The sequence below is a fragment of the Lathamus discolor genome, chromosome 5 (genome assembly GCF_037157495.1).
Source record: "Lathamus discolor isolate bLatDis1 chromosome 5, bLatDis1.hap1, whole genome shotgun sequence".
NCBI classification, from domain to species: Eukaryota; Metazoa; Chordata; class Aves; order Psittaciformes; family Psittacidae; genus Lathamus; species Lathamus discolor.
In genome coordinates this window covers 11,855,649-11,871,090 of record NC_088888.1, presented here as the reverse complement: position 1 = coordinate 11,871,090, position 15,442 = coordinate 11,855,649, and the positions used below count along the sequence as shown (strand labels likewise).

The following is a 15,442-nucleotide window of genomic DNA, read 5'->3' as shown; positions in this document are numbered from 1 at the left end:
TGAGCTTTCCCCTTCCTACTCATTCCATGCTCAGTGGTCGATTCCTAAATGGTCCAAACATCACCCAGAAAAACAATGGCAATTATCCAAACTATGGTTATTCTGCAAGTGCTCCAGAGAGCACCTTCTTTGATGATGCATGACTTCTCTGTGCCTACATGGAGAAAAGCAGCAACCCAGACCCACAGACATAGACAGGAGTGGCTCTCCTTTTGTTGTGAAGAAAAAGCAGATCATTCCTACCACGCGATGTGGTTCATGGTGTCTGCATCTGCTGAAAACAGTGGCAGGAAGCTGAGGAGTGATCCTGGGAAGTGTGGATAGGGAAAAGCAATCAGGCAGCCCTGCAGTGACCCGGTCTGCTGCAGCTCTTTGTGCACAGGCATTTTACATGGTCCTAAGTAAAACTCTCACCTGAAACCAGCCTCTCCACTTTGGTCAGCCAAAGGAATCTGGTGAAGCTGCAGTGCTGTAAGGTTAGTTAATGGCCTGGAGAGCAGGAAGCTGGCACCGATTCTGCTCTGGGACAAGGATCTTCTAGGAACAACCCTGTGTGTCTGCCAGCGTGCCATGCACTTGCCTTCAGTAACAAGGCAAGTTACAGTGGTACTTGATGTGTACGTTTGGACAGCCCAGGCTCGGCTATACCCTGTTAGTAGCAACATGCTGCTGTGGAAAGCTGAAATGCAAAGACCACCTTTGAGATGAAGGAGGTCTGGAGACTTTGTTTGGATGAGGGAAGAGCACAACATACAGGGGTTTGCTGTGTGGGTACCTGTGTGGTTCTTCATGTCTCACAGGCAGAAATCATCCTGGTCCCTGAAGCAGGAGCCTGCTCTGTGCAGCCAGCGGGAAGATCGCCATTTGTCTGAAGAGATGCAAACCCAAGGTCTGCGTGCAGGGAGGATCAGCCTTCAGTCTGTCAGGATTTTCACTGTCAGCAGGTCCCTGCTTCTGCACTGCTCTGTACATGCCAGCACTCCTGCTACCTTATCTGGTAAGAAACACAAAACACAAAGGACAGTTCAAACAAGAGATATTAATCAAAGGAAACTCCTTATCTCCTCACTTCAGCCCTTTGCAGACCCTGACTTCTTCTGTCCTGGCAAGATCTGCGAGCAATACAGCCTTTCTGAGATGCTAGACAACGACGAGTGCTGCTGTGCTGGCACTGACCAAGACACACAAGGTACAAACCACCCAGGTGATGCTATGGTTGACACTGGTATTGTGCCCAGTTTCACAGCTTCCAGCCACTGGCATAAAGACTTTGCCTACAGCCAATGCTCCAGGCATTGTCAGTGAGCCCGAGGGTGGGGACAAAAGACAACAGCAGCGGTGGAACTGCAAATAGAAACCTACATTACAACACTGCTGCACCCTTTTTTGACCACTCAGCCTTGCAGCAAACTCTTATCACTCCTTTATATCTTACCTCCAAGACCCTAAGGCAGCCTACCAAGTGTGAAGATACGGCAGCAAAGGAGGATCGTAAAGATACGGGCCATGGCTAAAATGGCAGTAGAGATCACTGCCTCCTGGAGTCACTCTCGATCTGGGATTGCACTTGTCTCATCTGGAGTAATAAATGTATTTGCTCTTTGGCATGTGTCCAGTGGCCCAGAGAAACTTCCAAGGGGGCATGGAAGAAAAGCTGCCTAGAAGAAAAGTCTTAAATCCCCCCCATAGCATGTGTTAAGACAAGCCTGGTCAAATGCAAAAGAGAAGGGGAAAGAATCACGGGGACTAAAAGATAATGGAGAAAGAGATAAAAGTATCAATAAAAAGGAAAGAGAGGAAGACCTTTAGTCAACAAAGGAGAGGATTAGACTGAGGAGGTGACAAGGCTGCGCCCTTGACAAACAGGGCCAAAGTCAAATAGGAAAATAGCCCTGCCAGAACTAAAAGCAGAGGAGCTGAGCTTGAATCACAGGGGAGGCAGGGACGCGGCCTAGAGAGTGCATTTGTGGGGAGGAGTGAGGCAACGTGTGGGATGGGATGGGATGGCTTATCTGGGATGGTTGAGGCAGGAGGATGGGATAGTGGGGGAGGAAGGTGGAGGTACTTTTCTATGCTTCTGTGTGAGTCAGACACCAGAAAACTGTGCCGTGGGCTTACAAGAATCAGGATAGCACACAGAAATAATGCCTACTGGGCTCGTTGCGTGGTTTTCCCTTTCTTACTCTTTTCTTCAGTGTGATTTTAAATAGCAAGGAAGTATGAGTCAATTGGAAGTGTTATTTCATCAAATGGCATAGTAACCGCTGCACTCCCCTGCTACCACCACCCCGAACTGCTGATTTACTGCTCAACTGCAAATCCCCAGCTCAGGTGGAACTTCCCACCTTCATCTACACGTTAAAGCCGAAAATCTTCCCAAACTGTACAGAGGCCTGAATATCTTGGGAATGAAACACCCCAGAAAAGAATGCGAGAGCAAACCACAACGGCCTTGTTGCACATGGGAGCCCAGCAGTCCTCTGCCTCCAAAACTAACTAGAAACGATGGGAAACATTTAGAATGAATGATAAAACTGAAGCCAGAGCACTGCCCTTGGCACAGGGAAGTCAGCTGAAGAAATCTCCAGTCCATGGCACTCAGGGAGGGAAAACTTGTGGGGTTTAATAGCACCAGAGCAGCCAGTGGTAGAGAAAAACAGTGGATATGTATTCCTATTGTAACAGGCATCTCACCTTACTGGGTCTATGTATTCTATGTATTGCCTTCCGGGTTTGAACCATCAGAGCAAAACTTGCTTCACGTTTGGATCCTTTTCTCAATAACCATGAGACACAAGCTTTAGCAACATTCCCCCCCCAAAAAAGAAACCCCAACAACAAGAACAACAAAATTAAATTCTCATAAAAACCTGTTCATTTCCGCAGCTCACACACTCAGATACCAAACACTTCAAGACAGAAACAGAGAATCTCGTGACTGTCACTTGCCAAGTCAAGGTAGAAAGAAGACCTCACCATGCGCAGGGGATGATGATAGGGGTTTGAGCCTGCCAAGAAAAGGTACAAGACAATGCTTTGGCACTTCTTGCTAGTGCCAAGGAGCCTGAAAAAGGGAAAGAGGGGACTGTTTGGAGCTCTTCTTTCTGTTATTCAGTGCTGTTAAGAGAGGATGTGGTCTCCCCTGTCACCCCTGCTGCGTGTGCGTATTCTGGCTGCACCCTGGAAAGCCACCTCTCTATGTAGGTGCTGTAAGAAAAGGAGGTAAACAGGGCCCTGTCTTTTTCCTTAGCTCTTCCTTATCTTCTTTGTTAGGTTTTGGGTTTGGGTTTTTGTTATCTGTCGTTAAAAGAGTTTTTGCCTTTGCATGTGCAGCAAATCAATTAAACAATACTGGGCATTCACATAACCTAGTAATGTTATATATACAACCGTCTGCATCAGCAGTTGTTATAAAGTTCTTCATTAAGGAAAGTATCTCTAAGAATGGGGTATGACCTCGTTGAGAGCATGTCAATAAGCTAAGCAATGTGATGAGCTCTATTAGGTAGAAGCTTTAGGCTCTCTCACAGTACCACATGCTATAAAATCAGAGAGGGCACAGAGGAGCATTGCATGAAGGAACAGTTTAAGCCTAGGGCTTGCTGACACAGCACTGTTAGCGGGACTGCTTACTCACTGCAGGGGCAACAGCAAATCAGGTACATGCACCCTGCCACTGTCAGGGCATCTCAACGCTCAAAGGCAGGCTGGAGTTTAAGTGTGTCTGAATTCAAACCTGCCCTTTCAATCAGCCTCTCCTTTCTCCATGTAGCTTTCTCCCTATCACCCTTTCCTTTCCCTCCTCCTACCCCACCATTTGCTCTTATCTCCCTCCCACTCCCAAATCCTTGATCTTCCACTCCCTCCAAAGGTAGGGAGCCAGCTACCAGACAGATCTGCTCTTGCCCCTTTGCTACCTCTGGGTCCTCTCTGAACCCGGGCATCTCGCCCCAGATCTGTTCCTGTTGGGATGTAGCATATGCAGCCCCTTGATCTTTTCATATGCATTTGTTAGGTCCTTACGCCTCCCCCACAGCTGCTTCCTTCAAGGCTTTCTGTGTGTCTGAAGCTCTTATCAACTCCTCCGAGCAGAATACACGAATGGCACCACCAGGTCTTGAAGTCACGTCTCACACCTCTCAGGAAATGGCTTACACCACCAAGTCACATCCCCCTCCTAAGCGCACGGCTAAAGTCACAAGATACTATTAATTCCTTGTTGACAAAAACAAAGAGAGACAGCAGTTTCATTTTCAAAGGAAAACAGATCATGCATCTATAGATGCAATCAGATCCTAGCCCAGGAAGACAGCCTTTTATGTACACGACCCATGAGGTGGAAATTTCTGTTCTCACAGAGAACAGAACCGCTTGCCACATCACATTTATTTTAACACCATGGAAGATCTGTGCATGGAGCTGTTGGGCAAGATTGGCCCTTTGTGATCTGAAATACCTGGTGGCACTGGCTGCATGAGCAGCGTCCTGTGGTGGGGTTTGATGTCACCAGGCTCTGACATCATCCTGGCTCTCAATGCCATGGGCTCCATCACATAGCTCTTACCTGGAGGTACAAAAGCCCTGACAGTGGTTCAGTCCAGCTGCTTGGTCACAGGTCACTCTTCAGAAGGCAGAAGGAGCCCTCTACATCAAATAAGCTTCCTGGGCTAACCACGAAGGCAAACCCCCTCTTCTCGACACAGTGCTGGTCCCTGTCTTAGGGGGGCTGGGGGGGTGGGATATGCTCAAGGACTTCCCTAGGAGCAGAGGGTGCTGTGCAGGGTGAGACAGTGAGGACTTCGTCAGCACCCTGCCAGGGCTCTGGTGAGGAGGAACATTCGAGGACGCAGCTGAACATCCAAGACGGACAAGGCAGCTCGGGTCTCTCAAGAACAGGCCCCAAGACATCTGTTAACTATGCTGAAGCGAGGACTACAGGCAACCCACCTTCTGAAGCTCTGCCTTGTTATAGCCACGAGGGCTAGAAACACAAGCACTATGAAGTGACAACTGAAAATGAAAAACATGACATCACCACGAGACCTCAGAACTCTACCTAAAAGCCTGTCTGTGCCTCAATATATATAGATCTTGGTATGCATAGATTGGGAAGACCTGATAAACCTCTAAAAGCATTTGGAGGCTGTAAAGAGCTTTGTCACAGTGACTGGAAGCAATTGGAGGGAAATTAAGCACTCATCTAAAGATTTCCTTTTAGGCAGAATGAAAAACCCTCAGAACCTAAGCCTAGCGTGCATTAATGATTTTTGCTATCAGGTCCCTGCCAGAAAAGCTGGAAATTATACGGCATTTCCATGCCAGCAAATGTGTGCAACCATAAAAATGTGTCTGGTCTAAGACTAATTTTAGTTGCAAGATAGTTCTATAGGATTCACTGTTTCATACAGCTTAAACTTAAGCTCAGTCTTAACAGCAAAAAGGTGAGTTTGTTTTTTCTTGAACTTTCTCTAAGTTACCAAAATCAGGTTTGTGTGAGCACTGTTCCTTTTCTGGTCAGGCTCCGAATATAATCTTTGAACTGGGTGGATGGTTTCAATTAAAACGCATGTAGAAATAGAGATCTCCAAGATACCAAGTCTTTGCGAGGCGACAAGAAAGCGCTAAATTTGCACTATTAAAAGCTTCAATCTTGGGTTTAGACACCAAAGAATTCACATTAAAGACAGCCTTCGAAAAGAAAGCAAGCTTTCTTGGAATGAAATGACACTGTGCAAGTGCCGTCTCCATGCAGGGTCCTAGAAGGACCAAAGTGACATGGCAAGTCAGAGGAGTCTGAACACAGCACAGGCTGTAGTAGTGGTTACAAACCATGGCATGGCAAGGCAAACCCACATCGTGTCTCACCCCCTCGAGGGCTGAGCAGCAGAAGTGCTGGTGTGTGTTAGCTATCGAAAAGGGTGCGTTTGTTTTGGCAGCAAAGACACGACTGAATGTCACACTGCCGCCTACTCCCGCCGTGCGTTCTGGGATGCTCCCCAAGCCTCAGCTCCCTGAGTCACATATGGCAGGATCTCAATCTGCACGTTTAGAAGATGACTTTGTGGCCTCAACAGCCTGAGCACCTCCCCCAGCTCGATATGCAAAAGGCTGGAAAGCCAGAAGGGCAGAAAACTGCACAGGGCCCATCTCCCCTTCTCCAGAACCTCAGTGTCTCAGAGCCTTTCTCTATCCTTGCTGGCAGCTGTGACACAGAATCATAGTTTAGTTTGGGTTGGAAGCGACCTTCAAAGATCATCTAATTCAACCTCTGCAATGACCTGGGACATCTTCAACCAGATCAGATTGCCCAGAACCACATCCAGCCTGGCCAGGGATGGCACATGATAGCATGATCTCCACCTGAAGCTTAAAACCATGCAGGTACAGGCACATTTCATATTGTGAGAGTCCCCTCAGCACAGGTACCTCAGCACAGAGGCTCTCCCAGCATGGACAAAAGCATAAGGAGCATCTCTCTTGACAAATATGGTGAAGATTAATGTGATTACATTACTCCAAAGGAGGTTATAATCTCCAATTTATACACAGTCTGCTCTTCCCCGTAGAGAGAGCTATCACAATTTTAGCCATCTGAATTTTAACACCACTTCTGGACTTATGTCATAGCTTCTGTGTTTTGAGGGAAGAAGTAAAATCTTCCTTTATGCCTAGGCAGGACACAAATAAAAGCAAGTGTGCAGAACAGGAAGGGACAGAAGTCTGAATGTCTTCCTAAATGCTTCCAGCCCTAACCTAGGTATAACTCCACGCAGATGCTAGCACCTACAAGGCATTGGAAACCTCCTTGTCAGACTACAAGAGGCGCAGCAGGATGCAAAACTTCTTGTGGAGGAAAAGAAACTCCATACACCGTGCTTTTCCCTTGTGCAGGAGGCAGGCAGCAGCACCTCTCAGGCATTGCTTTTAGCACATCGGTGGGATGACATTCTGTGGGAGCTGTGGAGAGGTGTGCCAACGTTGGGAGGGGAGAGAACTGGCAGAAGAAAGCAAAGAGCTGTCTTTCAGGTTGTCCTGCTTGCGTAGGAAGAGCCAAAAGCATCCTACTCTGATCTCCACCTAACAGCACACTCCTTTACAATTAGAGCAGTATCCCCCTTTGTCTTTCTTTGATCTTAGATCCCTTTCAAATCAAGCCAATACAGAAGGGTGGCCACCAGGATCCCACAGAAGAAATCGGTGTGCGATGCTTTGAGCAACAGGAAAGGGAAAACACAGTTCCTGGGCTCTGGTCTTACTCCAGAATTGCCTGTACTGCTGGTATGTGGAAGATGACTCACCACCAAGGTAGATCAACACGCTGGTGTTAAACAGCCAGCCCAGAAAAGGAAACTGAGGCAGAGGGAGTGGAAGCAAACAGAGGTCAGCACCAGAGACATGCAGCCAGGCAGCACAGCCAGGCCTACCTACTGCTGCCTCCACTGCTCACGAGTGAACAGCTGGAACATCTGCTCGAGAGTGCAATTGTCTGCAGATGGGTAATTCAGTGACAAGAGAGTGAACCCCACATGCTGGAAGCTGTGTGTGCAATTCTGGGCTCCACTAAGGGCACAGAGCATTCTGGACACACAATTCAGTCACAGTAGCACAGGTTTACCCAGCTTGTTCTATAGAGCTGCAGAATACCGCCTTTCTATTCTGAAGCACAGTACTGGTGGTCAAACTGCACTCCTATACAAGATCTACTGCAGCAAAGTTTAGTATGTACAAGTCATTTTTCTTACACTGTAACTGTAAAGTGGACTTTTTGGGGGTTTCTTTATGGTCTGTAATTGTTGACCTGTGTCTCTTAATGACAGCTTTCAGGCCTAGGAAACATCTCCATTCATTTCCTCATCAGGGGAAGCATGTTAGCTGCTGTTACAAGACAGCTATTGGAACACCCCTGATAACCTAAACTGCCAGGGAACTGAGGCGGCTTTTGGCCCAAAGGATGTCACAGCAGTCAGAGATCAAAGAGTCAGCCCATTTCCAGATTTATGAGTTGGGAATAGGTCTATTAGCTCCCAGTACTCACTCTTTCCTCAGTATGGATTCAACATACATTGATAAAGTAGTTGTCTTAATGGGAAGTCTGACACTGAAAACCACAATGCTCCTGGAACAGCCTGTCTCTGTTTTGTTCTGTTCTAGCTCAGCATCAGAGCCAGGCAGTGGCATCCCAGAAGCACCCCCAGATGGGATCCCATTATTTCCCTCCTGCTCTGCCTGGCAGTGCCTGCTTGCTTGTACAGCCATCCACATGGTGACCCATGGCAGGGAATCCCAGGTCTGGAGAAAAAGAGAGAATCCTGCTGTTACTGTACAGTTGATTTAACTTGGATTAGTTCTCTGATCACACCATGCGAACTCAGAGACAGCTTAGCAACCCACCTGGCTAAAGGGAAAGCAGCAGGATGGGGTGATCAGCGGGGGGCCTGTGGTGCCAGCAGCTACTTGAGCTTGGGCTGCTGCTGCTGCTGCTCAGAAGAAAAACAACACAGGTACTTGTGTGAAAAACTCACATTTCCTTGAGAAGGCTGGGCTCTGTCTAGCTACTTAATCCATCTTCACCAAACCCTAGACAATAAAGTCAACATCCCTGTAAGGGCGTAATTCAAAGCAGGATTAAATCCCCCCAAAACCTAAAGGATGTCACCTCTATTCTGCGTTAGACAGGGAAGAAAAGTCTGTTTATGTTTTTCAGCAAAAGATACATAAAAAAGAGCAAACCACTCATCAAATAAATGTAATATGGAGTAATTCCCCTTTGGTACCACCCGTGGCATCTTCTAAATCTGCACAGAATCTGCAGAGCAACTCAACCCTCCCCAAGTCTTTTATTAAACCCTAAAATGCTGCGGTCCATGCTTTTCTGCATCACCACTCACTTGTGCCCTCTCGTTACACTGTTGAGAACCCCGCACAAGTCTCATATTTCTGACCATCATCTGCATTCCACAGGTTTGTTTGGAAACAAACGACTCAGAAACTTCATTAATGAAAGCACACAGCCTGCTGCACATGTAAACGCGGAAAGGCACATTGGGAATTATTAAAAACGGCTTTTAATGATCAGAACACCATTCTTCGGTATAAAGTCACTTTTCACACAATTCCTGTAAGGAAAACGGGAGCAAACCGTTTTTAAGGCACGTTGCTCACTGTCAGACACATCCCATTGGAACGTATGTACCTCTCCAGCTGGGAAACGGTTATCGCGGAAGCGCCAGGGCTGTGCGAGAGGGAGCATGCAGACGTTGGCAAGGGGATGCCACCAGCGCCCGCGTGTGCGCCGTCTGAGCCGCTGGGGCTGCCCAGGTGCGTTTTAACTCGCGTCTTAAAGAGATGTTTTCGCAGCAGGCACGGCAGGAGGCCGCGCAGCTCGCAGCCAAGCGCCGCAAACAGAACGGCCGCGGGAGGAGATAACCTTTGTTTACTCCGAGTCTCACACTATGCGGGAGCAGGAGCCCTCCCTCGCCAAAGCAGAGAGCTGCCGTCGAACACCCACCTCCGCTCCGGCGGCAAACACCGTAACCCCATAGACCCAGGTGTTGTGTTAGGGATAACCCAGGCTTCGAACCTCCAGCACACACCACGCTGGTCCGCTCACGGGGTGGACGCAGACCCTGCTCTGTGCCAGCGTTTCGCGCAGGGCGCCGGGGGCCATCACCCACGGGTGCCACCCCAAGCGGGCACCCCACCAGCAAGCCCTCGGCGGGGTGCCCCGGCCCCCGCGCCCCCCTTCCCCTCCCGGGGCCGTGCCGCCCCGCTCGGAACCCCCGCCCCTGCGGAGCCCCCCTCCCCGGCTATAAAGGCGGCGGGGCAGCCCGAGCCCCTCCTGGCCCGCAGCCATGGCCGCGCTGCGCTTCGGGGAGCCCCCGGCCGAGCCGCCCACCTTCCCCGCAGGCAGGTGGCCGGGGGGCGGCGGGCCCGGCCCGGCGTCGCCCGCCCTGAGGGCGCTTCCCCCGGCGGAGCCGTCAGAGGGTTCGCCGGCGGCCTCGCAGCGTCGGAAGCGGACCAGCTTCACGGCGGCGCAGCTGGAGACGCTGGAGCTGGTGTTCCAGGACACCATGTACCCCGACATCTACCTGCGGGAGAAGCTGGCCGACGCCACGCAGATCCCCGAGTCCCGCATCCAGGTGAGGGGCGCCGGCCGCGCCGCGCCGCCCGGGGCCGCCCCTGCCCGCCCGCCTTCACCGCGCCGCTCTCTCCCCAGGTCTGGTTCCAGAACCGGCGCGCCAAGTCCCGCCGCCAGCGGGGCCCGCCCCGGCCTGGCCCCGGCGCCGCTGCCGCCGAGCCGCCGCCGGGCTTCCCGAGGCCGCGGCGCTTCGCCGCCCTGCGCGGCCCGGAGCGGCCCCGCTGCGCGCTGCCCGGCGCGGCCCCGCTCAAGGAGGAGGCAGCGGCCCCCTACGAGTGGCCGCCGGCCGCCGCCTTCCCGCCCGGCCCCGGCTTCGACGGTTTCCAGCCCGGCGGGGCCGAGGCCGCCTCCTTCGCGGGGTCGCCGGCGGCCGGGCCCTACCCGCCGGGCCGCGCCTTCTGCGGGCAGTACTCGCCCGTGTCGGACGCAGAGGACACCAGCGGCTACTCGGAGTCGGGCTCGGAGTGGGAGGAGAACGCGCTCGGAGCCTTCCGAGCTCTCTGAGCGCCCGGGTCGGGGGTGGAAGCTACACCCCCGGGCTTGAGCCGAAGCTCTCCCTCGCCAGACCCCGTCCTGGGGTGCGCTGCTCGGGCGGGGAGCGGGCACCCACCGCGCTACCTCACCCCTGCCCTGCGACTGTGCACTTTATCCAGCGGTAACTGATTTCACCTATTTATTGAAGAGATACGGGTCCGGGCCGTCAGCTGAGGGCATCCTTTGACACTCTATTTAAAGATTTCCGCCAGCATGTTTTGTATTTCTGTTTTATCTTTAGTCAAACAAGCTAACCGAATCCACTGTGTTTTGGGGGTGGGAGCTGGGCTTAAGAGTGGGATGGGCTACAGGGATATTTTGACTGAGGGGAAAAAACCCCAGTAATAAAGGTTTACATTTTTGCTCTCTGTGTAAGCCCGTGTGTGTACCTGGGGTAGGGAGAGGGCTTCTTACCTTGGTCAACGTCGGGCAGGGAACAGAGGCTGTTAGGTACACCAGCTGCAGGTTCTCTTCCCAGGTCCTGGAGAGCCATGTCTGGAGTCCGCGTGTAAGAGACCTGAAGGTGCCTGCGGGACAGGTTACAAACAGTGCCTTAAACTGTGTTGGTATTTGCTTCAGATCTGCTCTAGACAACCAGCCCCATCCCTGAACGAGAATGTGAATTTATGGCTTCAGTCATACGCAAACCCTCAAATTGTTGTCTTGCTGAGACAAAAGCCTCACTTCTGCCACTTAAGCCAAGGGTAATGTTAAATGACAGAAAGTAGGAATATTTTGTCAACACTGTAAAGATTCTTTAGCTCTGAATTAGAATACTGGGGACCACACATAAGGACACTGTTGCTGTGATCAGTAGGGGGCTGGACGTCTGCACTGAGAGCACCAAAATCAGCAGTAACAGAAGCCTGTCCAGTAATTCAGGCAGTTTATTTAGGAAGGCTGTATTACTATGTATTTATTTTGAGGGTAAGGCCAATTCTGCCTCCCTACAAAGCAGTACTTCACAGCAAGTTGTAAGACTCCAGTTACAGATGAGCACTTGAATGCCATGAGGTTTTGAAGCAAAGAACACACGACCTGTGCACTGGTGGCAGGAATGCCCTGCATTGAGAATCCTGCCCCACAGAATAAGGTTACCAGTGCACAGAATCCCTCAGTGTCACCCCATAACGTACCTGGGCTTGCGACATCTGGGGCACTGAGCCATGGTTGAACTGCAGGCTTCAAAGGGTAAGTACCATTGCAGGATTGCTGATTAATGTTCTCCCTCCAAAAACAGAGCTGCCCTTAAAACATGAAGTAAAACCCACCAAACAAATCAAGTTCAGCTGCCACAAAGCAGGCTTGGGTGCCTAAGGAGCTCTTTTGTAGGGGTTGAGAAGCATGCACAGGAGGAGACAGAAAATGAGAGAATCATTTCTAGGGGGCACAGGGTAAATTCAAGTTACTAAGAAAGCAAACTAACCTGTTCTGCTTCTGCAAGCTTGAACTGCACTACAGTAGTTGCAGTGAGTTCTTGAGATCCCTACTATGCTTAGGCCACATTCAGCAGAAACAGTCATATCTGTTAAGTGTATTTGATCAAAACTCAGCACTAGCTCTGACCAACATGCCAGTAAGCAAGGAGAAACGCAGCCTCTTGAAGAGGCATGAATGAGCTGGCCAAACAACTTGTGAAAGTACATGGTACATGGATATGCTTATCACAAATTACCTTCCTCCTGTTTGTTGGAACTAGATGATATTAAGGTCCTTTCCAACCCTGACCATTCTATGATACTGCCCTGCAGTGATTAAAAACACCCCACACCACCACAAAACATGCTGGAGTTCATGGATTCATTTAAGAATCCACATGTAAAATCTGTCATACCTACAGGATCAGGATTACAATTGGAGTGTGGTGGTCATTACAATGTATTCTGTATCCAGTTAGGAAATAAGCTTGTCATGAAAAGCAGGTTCCCAGCAGCATCACTCCCCAAACTCGCAGGATACTAAACTTATGTGCCTGAAGTTAGGCCCTGGCACCTTTCTCTGTGCACATAAAAAGGGCGGTGGGAGGTGACCTGCCTGCCTTCTTTACCAGAAGGTAACACCGCAGAATGATGGGTAACATAACAACAAAAGCAATTGCAGGGAGCACCAGTGTTCTGTTGTGTTACGAGAGGTAAATTTCCACAGGTAACTTGGCAAAATTAGTGTTTAGTGTTATTTTGCAATATCCCTTGCAAAGTTCCTAAATACCTTTAAACACAGCTACTCACCTTGTCCTCATAACATTTCATTCTCAGCAATTAAAGTTAATTTCTCTTAAAAAAAATGACCAGAGACCATCTGCAAAAAAGTGTGCATTTTTGTGAAATATATCAACTCTCATAGGTCAATTTATTCAGAGTTACAAATTGCATTGAGAATAAAAGATTTATGCATTTCTCTTAATTAACAGAACAAGTTTAGCTAAATAGAAACTCTGCACTAAAGTTTTGCAGTGGCACAATACCAACACAGAATACAGAAGCATCTTTAAACTATACAAAATTTTAAAATTGAAAATAATCCTGTTTACATATTCTTTATACATTAACATATAAAAGACCTCATTTAATGAGGCATCTAAAAGAATCAAAAAACCATCTCTACAGCTATCTCTGAAAATCTGTATCTGGAAACCATTACACAGAAGCTTTACAAGACTATTTAAACAAACCAATACACACTTTTTACAAGATTAACATTCCAAAAGGTACTCTGTAGGCAGGTTGTCACTTCTTATGTTTGCAGTTTACTTCACTGGTTATCTTCCATTATAGAAGTCTTTGTATTTCTGTATCTGGTGGGTGTTGGTGGATAACCAGTCATTTCATGTGAAAATTGTGCAAAACAAACAAAAATTTGGAAAAACAGTATGCTTAACCAGTCATTCATAGAAAATACCAGCTAAAGCACTTACTTTGCTCCCTGTGAAGGGTAAAAAGCCATCACCAATCTCTTCCTGGATAGTTATCTGTTACATTTTTTACATTCCTTCATCAGACTCCTTCTATAAGTTACGATAAATTAGAAGTTCCAACAAGTCACTGACTGATCGATAGACCTGCCCAGCATCCTCAAGTTTACAGCTTCTCTTTGCTGTCTGTTCTGTATCCTGTTGCTGCTTCTTTAGATGGGGAACACAGCCTGTGTTGTACCCACATTACCCAAAGGCTGAAATAGCACCTCTCATACTTACACAGAAGTGTGTAGCTTTACGTAACAAAGACCTGCCATGTGGCTACTAATGTGAGCCATTTCCTCTTCGCCAGGTCTAACATACCAGGAGAGTCAACAGCAAGAGGTGTGCAGAATTCATCTGAACTTTTAAAACCTTAAATTCAATTTAATTTGAATTTAAGTTCAAATTATAAGAAAGTATGTCCTCAAGTTTATTCTAATAAATGCAGTTACTAAGAGATTACCAGTTAGCAAAACTACTGTATGTGAATAACAAACAGATAAATCTAATGTAATGCTGGCCAGTAATGCTGGTTTTCTTAAGAAGCAGATAGAATATATTTTAAAGGGTCCTTTGTGAGAGGTGTTTTGTTTCCCTTCTGGCAGTTAGGATATTTGGTGAAGCCTATATAAAGGAAGAGGATTTTCCAGAACTACTTGCTGTACACTTGAAGGAAAATGTTCAGTCTCTGTTGGTGTTATTAGCTGCAAAAGCATGTAGATTTCCCATCTGGCTCAGACCACTCTGAATATGTGCAACATGGATCTCAACGTTATTCTGAAAACAACTACAGGAAGAAAAGAAGAAGGAGGAAAAGAAAGTGTTAAACCCCATATTTAAGAGTTGTATCTGAGTATTTTCACAGTGAAAGTCAAGGTATGAACATACCCAATACAAAAATTCAGGTGAATTAGAGTAGTACAAACTAATGCAACCTGATAGAGATATGTGCAAAAACAGTGTTTGTACAAACAGCTGCATGGAGTCAGCAGAGTTACTGACTTGGGTACTTAGAAGATGACTTTAACATGGCCAGAGTTGTTTAAATAAAACTATTAGGCAGAGATGCTAAAACGCCCAAAATAAGTACAATGAAATGGAAACATCATCACCTTCACAGTGTAGCTCAACCTTTGGCTGAATCCTTCCCAATGTGCAATTCACAGTGTTGATTATAGAGAAGCTTTGTTTTTACTACTGAAAAATGCTAGAAAACAGCATTTCTCAGGAATTATTCTTAAACCAAAAGGCCATCCTACTATCTTTTGCAAACGAAACCAAACCCAGTAATTCATGTGTGCAGCCTCCCATTACTATGCAGCAATATGAGTATGGAGAGCATAAGGAAATACTTAGCATTTAATTTTCCAAATTATGTAATTTAGAAGTGTTATAATTATACATATAAAATCCTGGTCACTCCTGCTGGAGGCTGCAGTGTGCTCCAGACAAGTATCACCACATTCTTGCTATTTTTACAGTGCTTCCTCAGGCACCTGCTTGTGACAACTGTTGAAAAATGGCCCATCTAGAGTAGATGGGCCTTTGATCTGGCACAATATGGCTGTTCATCTGTTTCTTGGTTTAGAATACTGCTAATGGAAGCTGGTCAGAAGCTGTAATTGTCTCATATGCCAGCTTTTGGTATTTACAGATAAGAGGTTGAGTAACAATGCAAAAGGAATACTGAAATTATACTGTTCTGTGGTTTAAAGAACTTATTAGTGGGATTTCAAAGTCTGAAAGTGTTCCAAAATAACTTATTAGTTGTCACAAGTGACTGAAGAACAAGAAAGTCTAGTTGTTGCAGCATC

The 15,442-nt window shown here is 47.9% G+C and overlaps 3 protein-coding genes and 1 long non-coding RNA gene across 4 annotated transcripts in view; 1 reads left to right on the top strand and 3 right to left on the bottom strand.

Moving 5' to 3' along the window:
• ACBD3 (acyl-CoA binding domain containing 3) overlaps positions 1 to 964 on the bottom strand; it is a 36,008-nt gene extending 35,044 nt beyond the window's left edge. The window contains exon 1 of the mRNA XM_065679763.1: positions 776 to 964. Within this exon, the coding sequence (XP_065535835.1) occupies positions 776 to 791 (16 nt within the window). The 5' untranslated portion in view covers positions 792 to 964. The remainder of the gene's footprint in view (positions 1 to 775) is intronic.
• A 7,014-nt stretch (positions 965 to 7,978) lies between these two features.
• On the bottom strand, positions 7,979 to 10,235 carry LOC136014773 (uncharacterized). Its single transcript, XR_010612865.1, has 3 exons — positions 10,089 to 10,235; positions 8,392 to 8,477; positions 7,979 to 8,289 (listed from the first exon to the last, which is right to left on the bottom strand). It is a non-coding gene; the product is annotated as an uncharacterized LOC136014773 (long non-coding RNA).
• MIXL1 (Mix paired-like homeobox) lies at positions 9,845 to 10,731 on the top strand. Its single transcript, XM_065679764.1, has 2 exons — positions 9,845 to 10,139; positions 10,217 to 10,731. Exons 1-2 carry the CDS (start codon positions 9,852 to 9,854, stop codon positions 10,640 to 10,642), a joined length of 714 nt encoding a protein of 237 aa, XP_065535836.1. The 5' UTR covers positions 9,845 to 9,851; the 3' UTR covers positions 10,643 to 10,731.
• Positions 10,732 to 13,002: 2,271 nt separating this feature from the next.
• The window catches only part of LIN9 (lin-9 DREAM MuvB core complex component), a 36,714-nt gene continuing 34,274 nt past the window's right edge, over positions 13,003 to 15,442 (bottom strand). The window contains exon 14 of the mRNA XM_065679761.1: positions 13,003 to 14,415. Within this exon, the coding sequence (XP_065535833.1) occupies positions 14,310 to 14,415 (106 nt within the window). The 3' untranslated portion in view covers positions 13,003 to 14,309. The remainder of the gene's footprint in view (positions 14,416 to 15,442) is intronic.

Coding starts and splice junctions, on each gene's coding strand:
- MIXL1 (XM_065679764.1), top strand. CDS start 9,852: ATGGCCGCGCTGCGCTTCGGGGAGCCCCCGGCCGAGCCGCCCACCTTC. Junction 10,140..10,216: donor TCCCCGAGTCCCGCATCCAG/GTGAGGGGCGCC, acceptor CTCTCTCCCCAG/GTCTGGTTCCAGAACCGGCG.